This window comes from Sapajus apella, unplaced genomic scaffold (assembly GCF_009761245.1).
Source record: "Sapajus apella isolate SASKATOON/1434 unplaced genomic scaffold, GSC_monkey_1.0 scaffold34, whole genome shotgun sequence".
NCBI classification, from domain to species: Eukaryota; Metazoa; Chordata; class Mammalia; order Primates; family Cebidae; genus Sapajus; species Sapajus apella.
The window spans coordinates 7437849-7450455 of NW_022436974.1; the positions used below are offsets into that span (position 1 = coordinate 7437849).

The 12607-nt window shown below is 37.7% G+C and overlaps 1 protein-coding gene across 1 annotated transcript in view; it reads right to left on the reverse strand.

Annotated features, from left to right (window-relative positions):
• Positions 1 to 932: 932 nt before the first annotated feature.
• Positions 933 to 12607, reverse strand: part of PIWIL4 (piwi like RNA-mediated gene silencing 4) — a 51162-nt gene continuing 39487 nt past the window's right edge. Inside the window, exons 15-20 of the mRNA XM_032295741.1 lie at positions 11954 to 12057; positions 5749 to 5819; positions 4208 to 4361; positions 2452 to 2571; positions 2193 to 2340; positions 933 to 1476 (exon numbers count right to left, since the gene is read on the reverse strand). Of these exons, the coding sequence (XP_032151632.1) occupies positions 1360 to 1476; positions 2193 to 2340; positions 2452 to 2571; positions 4208 to 4361; positions 5749 to 5819; positions 11954 to 12057 (714 nt within the window). The 3' untranslated portion in view covers positions 933 to 1359. The remainder of the gene's footprint in view (positions 1477 to 2192; positions 2341 to 2451; positions 2572 to 4207; positions 4362 to 5748; positions 5820 to 11953; positions 12058 to 12607) is intronic.

Below are 12607 nucleotides of genomic sequence, written 5' to 3' on the forward strand. Positions count from 1 at the left end.
AGAATTTGGAACTCTGACCTTTCCTTCATCAAAATATCCTTTGCATGTAGCTGATTTCTCATTCCTGGGGCATTCCAATGTGAAAAGGGTGAGAAGATGAGGAAGAACCACAAAAAGCAGAAGCATGAGTGATCAATGCAGCAGGAGAGAAAACAGGGGAGTGTTATTCTACAGGACAAGTAAAGAGCGTCTCAGAGGGAGGAAATGATTGACTGGGTCAAGCAAGACAAGGACCAAGAGGTGACCACTGGAGTTAGCAAAATGGAGGTTATCGGTGGTGGTGACTAAGGCAATTTTGCTGTAGCAGTTGTGGTAAAATTTTGATTGGAGTACAGAATTGGATACATCAAGCACAGACTCTTCTTTGGGGATGTTTTTCTGTAAAGAAGAGCGAAGCAATGGGGTGGAAGCTAGAGAAAATGGCTTCTTTTTTAAGATGAGAGAAATAACAGCATATTTATAATGCCAAAGAGAACAATCCAGTAGTGAAGAGGAAAACTGATGATGTGGAAAGAAGAAGGAAGAACTGCTAGAGCAGCATCCTTCTTAGGTCAGAAGGAATGAGATTGAGTACAGAAGTGGAGAGCCTTGTAGGAGCACAGACACACTGCATTCATAATAAAGGGAAGGGTAGGCAGAGTCTATGGGTACACATCCTGTTAGGTGAAGGTAGAGATAATAGAGGCTTATGAAAGTTGCCTTCTGATAGCTTCTGTTTTATCAGTGAATGGGAAGCAAGATCATCACTGACAGGGGCTGCTATAAAGTGAAATAAAGTCCCATCACGAGAGCAAGTGATCAGCTCAGTTTCTGAAATAGAACTCAGACTGTTGGTGATATGCTCTAGTGGGAAAGAGGTTTTGCTAAAAATACTTAAATTATGAGGTTCCCATAGGATGTCAGTGTAAAATTCAAATAACAACAAACACATGTGATGCTCTGAACTTTATTTTCTAATAACTATTTAAACCACTCTACAAAATGCTCTACAACATTAAGAAAACCTCAGCAAAATTTGGGGTTGGAATTAGACTGTTTATCTATCATCAAAATATCATGCAAACACTTACTTTCTTTAAGTGTTTAACTTATTTAACTCTGTAGAGTTCTTTATAGATGATGGTATATTTAAATTCCATATGTGACAATGAGAATTTACCCCAAGCATATAACTCTTTAAGAACATAATAACACACATTTCTTTAAACTGTTTCAGATTAAGTTTTTCTTTTTTTCACAGACACAAAAACCAAGTTCAATCTTTTTCCCCATTACAGCCTTGAGCTTGTGGCAGATTTGCACAAAGTATACCAATTTCTTCGGGAATTCTTTATCTAGTGATGCCAGTGGTTCATGCCATCACAGGTAGAAGAGAAAGCTGGCTAATTCTAAACTGGGTTCTTTATGAATGCTTTGTGCCACCAGAAAGGTCAGCTTGCGGGCATACTGACATGGTGCTGGGACACTGATTAAGCCCTGAGGAGAAAAAAAGTATTGATAATAATTAATAGAATACCATGTTCTTCAAAGTAATTTTTTTTTTCATTTTATTTCATCTACTGGTTACACAGACAATAGAATGGGTTTCTGGGTAAACAATAACTAATCTCAACCAACAAAAGGTAACCTAACTCACTGGGAACTGAAGCTCACTGGGGAGGATGGAGTGAAAAGTCACTCTGGCTTCATGGCTCTGGGAGTAGGGAGCCATCACACTTTGGACTAGTCTTTTTCCTATGATCTCATGTTTGGAACTCCTTGGAGGAGCTCCGTGAAAACGCTGGCCTTGGCCTTTGGGAACAGCTCTTGGCCTAATGCACAGGAACAAAGGGGAGACCCATGCCTCTTAACACTTCCCCACCAGGCACATCTGAGTTGGCTTCAACTTCATCTGTAACATGTAAATAACAATATACTGATTTCCTCCTAGGTTTGCATAAGATAATATATATAACAAAGTCCTCTAGAAACTGTAACTATTAATCTGTTATAATAGTTATTTTGTTTCTATGACAGACTGGTGCCTCCCATTGTGGACTCAGGAAGTGATTCACGCATTCATTCATTCATTCCTCCTTTGTGAAATATCAGGAATTGTGCTATATCTAGGGATACAAAGATGAAGCGTATGACAATTCCGAGGTGGGACTCTTGAGTATCTTATTTACATTAAGTAAACAGCTTTCACTCACCGGCCAGTTGTAGTACAGGTGGCACAATTTGAAAGTAAGTCTCTGCATGTGGTCGGGCTTCAAGCCGTTGTCATCATAGATGACATTATAGTAGGTAGGACTAACAGTTCCCCGACCAGCCACCTGGCTGATCAGATAAAAGTCATACCTGAGGGGGGAAATGGAATGAATGTGGGAAAGAAGGCAAATAAAATAAAGTCAAATATAAACTGCACACAATGAATGTTTTGTTAAAAATTGATTTTCCAGTGGTACTTGCCATTCATTACGTGTTGCTTCTGAATCCACGACAGTGCCAAGTGGGGGGTTCTGTACAGTGCGGTTCATTTCAGTAAAGAATCGTGGCATGCACTTCTTCCTGACCACAATCACTGACAGTCTTGAGATTAAAGTTAGAGAGGCAAAATATGAAAAGAAAGGAACTCAATCCAATCTATGCAGCTTTCTATTTTTATGTAATTTTTAAAATGAAATAAATAAAAATTCCATGTGAAAAACACTGCAAAACAAATAAAATAAAAATTACCCACAATCCCTCCTTCCCTAGAGATTCAATTTTTAAAATTAGGGATTGTCCATATTTGTTGCAAAAGGATGCTATGCCAAGTCATTTGCCTAGTTTATACGACTCAAAGGGGTCAGGAAGGAATGCTGAATGTCAACTGGCACTTTTGCAGAAAGATTTTCCAGAATTATCCATGAAGACAAGATGTGTATGTGTCATTAGTGACTTATCCTATTTTCCCCTTCACTCCTCCTCTCAATTTTATTTCCAGGTAGCAGAGGAAGTACCAAAAGTCCTTCCTATTCCTTTAGTCATCCCTTCTGTATTACACAAAACTCATGCCTGGGTGGATGGATGGATAGACCAAATACACATTCTGGCCAAATGCTGAATGCCGAAGTGTTATTGTATTTGGTAAAGCCAAGGTGAAATCCTAATATTCACTATTATGAAAGGAACCTCTGGGATGAAAGGAAACACTGGAGTTTCATTTTAAGTGTTGTAATTATTTTAAAAATTTATTAAAAATGTTTTCAGTATTGAAACTATTAAAAGTTGAGGTTATAATGCAAGAAAAGTAACTCCTTAGCACTGTCAGCTGCTAAATTTACTCCTGCATCCCTCAATTGCATACCTGGGATTCTTAATAAACACATGTACCTGAGATCAGAGAGGAGCGAGGGAGGTATTTTGGCCCTAACAGCTGGGATAAAGCTGCAGGTAATACTGCCACCAAGCTTTCAGGCTTCCCCTCCACTCTAACAATAGCTGACTGAGGTCAAGACTCAGTTCCTTTGTGACTTGTGGCTGTGACCCTTTCATTGATGGTGATGATGGTGGTGTAGTCCTACAGATAGAGGTATGTGTCCTGCTTAGAATAAGATGCTTTCCAAATATTTTAAGAAGCTGACTTAAGATTATTGTCCTCTCCTGTTTTCCATTTCCAATATTTTCTTGCACTTGCCATTTCAAATAATCAATGAAGAAAATTTTGTACTGAAACAGAATCTAGAAACGTAACAGTGGAGCAAGATGCCTGGTGTTTAGGATGGTCTGATTTCCATCTGCAGCTCAGCTTTCATGGCACTCAAACCCCTTTAAGAACCTTCCATAGACCTTAAGTGCACATCAGTGCCTGCAATTCAGAGGCTTTGGTTCTGTGTGTATTACAGCCTCGAATTTGAAAGCTTGTTTTCTTCCATGTGATATTAATATGTATGAAGCATTTTCACTGCCAGCAGCACTGCAGGCTTCATGCTGAATCTGTGTCAGCTGCTCTGAGGATACCTTTCTTCAACTAGATTACCCCACCCAAGGCCCCCAAAGCTTTTTATGTTAGACCATCCCAACTACCGTCCAATCTGAAGGAAATTACAGAGCTCTGCTGGTATGATACAGAAACACAGCAAAACTTAATTGCATTAAAAAAAAACCCAAAAACCTATGCTTGAATACCTTGTGTGTAATAGCTATAATTGGGAGTGTGGAGGAAAGAACAATAATTTAATACCTGGCATTTGAGCTGGATTCTGCTACACTGCTCAGCAGCTGTGGGACTTCATATTCAATAAGTGTTTTCAGCTGACCATCCCCTACACCAGCACGGTACACAATTATCCGTGCCGGCAAATCGTGATTGTACTTGTACCATTTGTTGAGTGCTCCTGCCGAATTTGGTGGAGGAAAAGAATTACTTTGCTAATGCCAACAAAAAATAACATTCTAATATATTGCAATGTTTAAAAGGGTTTTATATTTCAGACCACTGTAAAATAGGGCAATACGTAATTTGGATTATATTTGCAATAATATAAGAATGAATAACTTTAGGGAGCATTACTCTGTCTCTGCTACTCTAGTAATCACAACGGTTTCTATGGCATGATATATTCTTACACTTGGCCTATCTCTTTAGTAAAATTTTAATACTTAAGCAATAAATTAAAATTTAATGCAATAGACATGAAAATGCCTAAAACCAAATTAACTTTAATTTAGTGTCTTCAAGTCTCAATAGATATTAGGAAGATAAACTTATCTAGTTTATGAGAATAAATATGAAAATCTAAGGAAATGGCTTTGCTGTTCCTCTGAAAACATATCTTCATACTGAATCACCCAATTGATTCCAATTCTCACTGAGGAGATGAACTCTGGAAACATTTCTACTCACTATAACTATGAATCTTCTGAAGAGCAGAGGCCATAGAGGAACTCGTACGCAACAGAAACCTTTAATAACTGCTAAAAAAAATTTACCTGCTCAAAAATTGACCAGGTTTTGATGTGAGAGGGAAATAATAGAATGCAGTAATTATTTTCATGTATATATCATACAGTTATTTTAAAACAGTTTATTGTTTAAGAAATTCATTTTAGTTTGCTAGTAGGTAGTCATGTATGTACGTCCATTACCTACATATATCAGCAAATACACTTTTTAAGAAAAAAATATTTACAATATCCCAAAATTTACAGGTGGGAAAATGCAGATCAGGAGAGGAAAGGGTTTGCACAAGTCACACTACTAGGAAATAGCAAAGCCAGACCTAGGCCAGGACTGGTAAATAAATAAAAACCCTGTATTTGTCTTTGCATTGCATTGCATCCTGCTATGGATAGGGCACCTTTCCTTAACTGCTGTCGTTCCCTTTTTCTCCTGATTTGCCACTTTATCTGTTAGCACCCCTATCCTAGGCCTACAGGCTTCCTTCCTAGGTCTAGACTTAACACTGCTCTGTCATAACTCGAATTCCTCCACTGTAGGTTTCTTTTGACCTTCAAACTGCTTGCTAGGGAAACCAGCAGCCACACATTTTCCTTCCTCCTGTCTTCATGTATTACACATAGACAAATGTAAATGTAAATGCTACATAGTCTGATTGTTGGCCTAAGTCAGCATGCAGCTTCGGAGATCTTCAACTGGGTGACAGTTGACATAGATAGGTGTGGAGAGTTTGCTTTGACCTATGTGGTCTTCTATAGGCACATGGATTTGAGGTCTGAAGGAACAGTCCTTGGAGCCCCCCCACATTGCTATATTTTTAGTACCAGTCATGAAAACTTTTAAGCAATCTGCAACATCAGTGGTTGTTCTCTGAAGGATACAGCGGGAAAACCACCTAAAGTTAAAAAATAAATATGAGTAAAGTTCAACTTCAAAATTTCTACTATAAAATCCATTAATATTAAATTAAGATATAGACATTGTGAGCAAAAATCAATGAATTTCGTATGTGTTATGTGTTCACAATCAAAAAGTCCCTTTCCCCAAAAAGAATTTATTGAAAAGAGAAGCTAAAGCATACTGTTGGCATCAGCCATATCTAGCTTCAAATCCTAGTCAATATACTCACCAGCTGTGTAACTTTGCTATGTGAACCTAAGTCTCAGTTTCCTCATCTATACCAAGGAGATATACAAGATAAGCACATTAGTCACTACCTCATAGGGTTGTGCTAAAAATTAAAACAGGTAATATATGTAAAATACTTAGCACAGTACTTGGCATATAATAAAAAGTAATAAATAGAGGCCACTATTATGGCTATAAAATAATGTCTTAATTTAGCAGTAGAGCTCCTACTATCAAAATATTCAAAGATTTCTGACACACAAACTTTCATTTTTATAGGTGATCCTTTTGGATTAGAAATCTTAACGTTATTAACTTGTGTATATTTCAGATACGAGTTCTCTTGCTACCACCATTAATTAAGTCACTTGGAAAATGATGATCATGACTTCATGTTAGGTATGTTCCAGCATTATTACAGTTCTCTAAATATATGCAACATTAGTAAAACAGCTACGTGTGGTGGCCTATAGTCACATCTACTTGAGAGGCTGAGGTAGGAGGACTGCTTGAGCCCATGAGTTCAAAACTGTATTATGTTATCATTGCACCTGTGAAGAGCCACTGCATTCCGGCCTGGTCAACAAAGCAAGATCCCATCTCTAAACATTTTGTTAAAAAAACAAAAACAAAAAGCAAAAAACAATACAATTGGGAATGCTGCCAACAAATTGGAAGTCTGAAAGTCCTGAGTGATATCAGCAAGGTGGGAAAATAGGAGCTTTTCCAATGGTGATGTTCCATGACATCATTGGAGTACAAAATCAGATGCATTAAAGAGGGTAACACAAAGAGATTCACTTTACCTGCATTGCTCCTCCCCTAGGCAGGGCACAGCTCAGTGCCATGAGAGACCACATCAGACCATGATTTCTCTAACAGAGTGTAGTGAGTGAGTACCCAGCTCCCTCACCCCCTAAGATGCCCACTTTTTTCTTGCCTCACCAAGAACAAGATTATCAGCACAGCTGGGAGGTTAGGAGAGTCTGGGGGTAGAAAAGCAAGGCTGCAAATCCTACTGACTCCTCTATGAGCTTCATAAAGAAGCCCTCCTGTGGGTTTCTTAGGATACCTTACTTATGGACCACCTCAGCTGACCCACAAGCACCCCAAATGCTACATGTATCTCAGTACCACCCCTGACCAGGCTGGCTCCCCAACCACATTTGTTCAGATGGTGAGTGCAAGCATTTCACACACACAGGTAGCTTGACTCTTCAGGATTTGGAGAAGGTACATAAATGAGCATTTCAGGGCACCACCCTAGGGAAAACAGATGAGAACCTCTTGACATCTGGCCTGGCTTTGTGGGATTGAGAAAATGCATGCAATTTTAAGGATTCCCCCCACCAAGTAAGAACCAGAAGTGTGAAGTAGGCACATGAATAGAAAACATGTAAGAGAGTCTCAGAATCCCTAGCTGGACTGTTAAAGGTGTTTCTCTCCCAAAGATAGCCAATAAAGATTGGAAGAAATGACTGATTCTTCAAATGCAAAGACAGCAATGCAAGACTTCAAAAACATGAAAAATCGGGAACTGGCCAGGTGTTGTGGCTCACACCTATAATCCTAGCACTTTGGAAGGCTGAGGCAGGCAGATCACCTGAGGGCAGGAGTTCAAGACCAGCCCAACATGACAAAACCCTGTCTTTACTAAAAATACAAAAAATTAGCTGGGTGTGGTAGCAGGCACCTGTAATCCCAGCTACTTGGGAGACTTAAGCAGGAGAATTGCTTGAACCCGGGAAATGGAGGTTGCCATAAGCCAAGATCATACCACTACATTCCAGCCTGAGGGACAAGAGCAAAACTCCATCTCAAAAAAAAAAAAAAAAAAATCAGAAACTATGACACAACCAAAGCATTGAAATAACAGTCCAGTAACTGACTTCAAAGAGATGGAGATTTGTGAATGGCCTGACAAAGAATTCAAAATAAATATTTAAGAAAGCTCAACAAGCTACAAGGGAACACAGACAACTCAATGATACTAAAAATATATGTAGGCTGGGTGCGGCAGCTCACTTAGCTGTAATCCCAACACTTTGGGATGCCAAGGCAGGCAGATCGCCAGATCAAGAGATCAAGACCATCCTAGCCAACATGGTAAAACCACATCGCTAACAAAAATACAAAAATTAGCTGAGCATGGTGGTGTGCACCTGTAGTCTCAGATACTCAGGAGGCTGAGGCAGGAGAATTGCTCGAACCCAGGAGGCAGAGGTTGCAGTGAGCCAAGATTGCACCACTGTACTCCAGCCTGGTGACACAGTGATACTCTGTCACAAAACAAAACAAAACAATAACTTCAATATAGAAATAGAAATTTAAAAAGAACCAAGTAGAAATTCTGATTGGATACAATGAATTAAATAAACACAATAGAAAGTTGTGTTTATTCATTGGATACAATGAATTAAATAAATGCAATAGAAAGTATTAATAGCAGACTTGATCAAGTAGAAGACTCTGTGAGTTTGAAGATAGGTCATTTAAAAATACACAAAGGAGAAAAAAATAAAAGGAATGAAGAAAGGTTATGGAGTTTATGGAATACCATCAAGAGACCTAACATTTGCATTATGAAAGTTTCAAAAGGAGAAGAGAGATGGGCAGAAAGCTTACTTCAAACAATAATGGATAAAAAGTTCTCGAATCTGGAAAGAGACAGGGACATCCAAGTACACGTAGCTCAAAGGTTCTGAAATAGATTCAACCCAAATAAGAATTCACCAAGACATATTACAATCAAACTGTCAAAAATCAAACCCGCACATTCTGGACATGTAATCAGAACTTAAAGTCTAATAAAAAAAATAAATTTTAAAAAAGAGGATGTTGAAGCAGGAAGAGTGGCTTATCCCATGAAAAGGAACTATCATAGGCTATCAGAAGATTTCTCAGCAGAAACCTTATAGGCCAGGGGAATGAGATGATATATTCAAAGTTTTGAAGATAAACTACCATACAATCAAAAATACTTTTTCCATAATTGACACTAGAATCAATAATATGAGGAAAACTGCAATATACAAATATAGAAACACAACATACTAAAACTTAAAAGATGCAGCAAAAGCAGTTTAAGATGGAAGTTTATAACAATAAATGTCCGCATGAAGAAAAAGGAAAGCCCTGATGAACATAAATGTAAAAATCCTCAACAAAATACTAAAAACCAAATTCAACAGTACATTAAAAGTTTCACACATCATGAGAAAGTAGGATTTATACCTAGGATGTAAGGACAGATGGTTCTACCTATGCAAATCAGTAGCCAGATGTATCACACTTCTTGATTTCAAATTATATTACAAAGCCATAATAATCTAAACAGCATGGTACTGCCATGAAAGCAGACACATAGGCAAATGGAACAGAATAAAAAGCCCAGAAATAAATCCACATATACAGTCAATTAATCTTTGACAAAACACCAAGAATACACAATGGGATAAAGAAAGTCTCTTCAATAAATGGTGTTGAAACAACTAGATATCCACATGTTAAAAAATGAAGTTGGACCCTTATACCTTACATAAATATTAACTCAAAATGGATTAAGGACTTAAGAGATCTGACACTGCAAAACTTCGAGGAGAAAACATAAAAGCTTCATGACATTGGTCTTGGCAATGATTTCTGAATATGACACCAAAAATACAACAAAAATAATAAAAGTTCCTGCATAGCAAAGGAAACAACAGATTAAAAGCAACTTACAAAATGGGAAAAAATATTTACAAATTGTGTATCTGATAAAGGGATGATATCCGAAATATATGAAGAATTCATACAATTCAATAGGAAAAAAAGAAATACTCTAATTAAATAGACATTTTCCCAAAGATGACATACAAATGGTCAACAGATACATAAAAAGGTGCTCAACATCACTAATTATCAAGGAAATGCAAATCAAAACCACGAGATATCACCTCACATCTTTAAGATGGCTGTGACCAAAATGTCAGAAGATAAGTGTTAGAGAGAATGTAGAAAAACAGGAACCTTTATACATTGTTGGTGGGAATGTAAATTAGCATGACCATTATGGAAACCAGTAAAAAAAGTGCCTCAGAAAATTTCAAAGAGAACTACTAGGTGATCCAGCAATCACACTGTGTCTATATATCCAGAGGAAAAGAAATCAGTATGTCAGATATCTGCAATTCCATGTTCAGTAGCTAAGATATAGAATCAACCTGTGACCACTGATGGATGACTGGATAAAGAAATTGTGAGACACACACACACACACACACACACACCCCAGAATATTATTCAGCCTTAAAAAAAGAAGAAAGTCCTGCCATTTGCAACAACATGAATAAACCTAGAGGACATTATATTAGGTAAAATAAGCCAGGCATGAAAAGACAAATACGGTATGGTCACTTATATGTGGAATCTAAAAATGTCAAACTCGGCTAGGTGTGGTGGCTCATGTCTGTAATCCCAGCACTTTGGGAGGCTGAGGCGGGTAGATCACAAGGTCAGCAGTTTGAGAACAGCATGGCCAGTATGGTGACACCCCATCTCTAGAGTAAACATACAAAAATTAGCTGGGTGTGGTGGTGCATGCCTGTAGTCCCAGATCTCAGGAGGCTGAGGTAGGAGAATCACTTGAACCCAAGAAGCAGAGGTTGCAGTGAGCTGATATCACGTCATTGCACTCCACCCTGGCAACCAAGTGAGACTCTGTCTCAAAAGAAAAAAAAAAAGCCAAAAAAAAAAAAAGTCAAACTCATAGAAATAAAGAATAGAGGATAATTATTGGGGGCAGAGGGTGGGGAGATGGATGTTCAAAGCTTACAAAATTTCAGTGACAAGATGAATATGTTTTGGACACTTAATGTACAGCATGTTGAGTACAGCTAATTATCATGCACTATAATATAGCTGAAATTTGCTAAGAGAGTAATCTTTAGTCTCACCACACACACATAAACACACACACACACACACACAAGTGGTAACTGTGAGGTAATGAAAATGTTAGTTTGACTGTGGTAATTATTTCACAATGTATACATATATCAAAACATCACACTGTACACTCAAAATACATATAATTTATGCATCAATTATACCTCAAAAAAGCTGATAAAAATTATAATAAACTTTCTGATAAATGGTGACCATTTGAGAAAAAAACAAAAGTGGATCCCTACTTCACTCCCTATATCAAAATAAATTTTGGATGTATAAAGAAAAAAATGAAAGTCCTTTATCAACTTAATTAATGATGTGGCATATATAAGAAGCATCTCATACAACCTGGAATGAAGTCATAGGCATGCAAGTAGGATATTATTATGGTGTTCCTTTTTCTGTTTCCCACAATCCAAAATATATACCTAACCAAGAATTGAATGGGAATAAATAAAATGGCTTAAGCCAAAAAGAAAATATTTTGCACAGGGCTGTTGTAGCTTCAAAACACATTGTTCAGTTACAAAGGCTGAAACAATTCTAAGAACCATAATTTAATGAGTACTCTTAGCCAATGCTTAAGGCATTATTCCTGATTTTGCTTGTTTTTATTAGCTGTGTGAACAACAGCCACATCCAATGCCTCTGAATATTAATAATCATAGCAACAAGAAGTATGTATTGAGTATTTAACATGGGTGGAAATGTTCAGAATTTGTACACATCTATTATTTGGGGAAGATAAGTAATAGCTCACCCTAATGAATATATAAAAGGTTTTTTAATGAGGCTACATAGTAGTCCAATATTATCATCACATTTTTATATGTAAGTGTAATTTATGAATGCAAGTGTTGGTGTTTAAAATGAATAAATAATACAAAATATTCCTTGCTGTTACATTCTTCAGTGAAACCACAGTTAATAGTCTAAATGAAGAGTGTGTTCAGGTAGTTTTAGCAGTACCTGGTGATTCCTGGGTTAACACTGGCCACGCATCCAACAACCATCACATCCTTGCTGAGTGCATCTTTACAGACATCAATACCGACCACCATCAGGGACTTTAACTATAAAATTAAATTTGTCATGATTTAATCAGATGACTTATCATTTCCCCTAACAATGGTTTAACAGGAAGTTATTTTTAAAATGGTCTCCAGTTACTGAATTCTTAAAGTTAAGCTATGTATAAGGGAGATCAAGATGTAGATGAGGCTTTATTTTATTTATTATTAAACCAGAAATGAGAGGGACTTAAAGATGGCAGGAGAATATGATGCACACTTATCTTAAGAGACTCACTGTTGTCCAAGACAGCCATCATCCTTTGTGTGGGGGCAGGGGAAGGGGCACCAGTGGCTAAAGAGATTCTGGGACTGTGGTCAGTGCATTTATCACTTGCCTCTGGTTTGGAGGAATCTGAAGAGGAATTCCATTCTCCATTCTTCAGATCTCTAAGGAATCCTCCCTTGGCTATGCACCTTTGTGGGGAGTGGGAGAGAGGGAAGCTGAAGGTAACCGCATTCATCCTGGTTATGGACATGTAAGGAATGGGCAACACTACCTTGCTTCTCATTCTCCTTTCTTACTCCCATGGTGCCTACAGTTCAGGGAGGA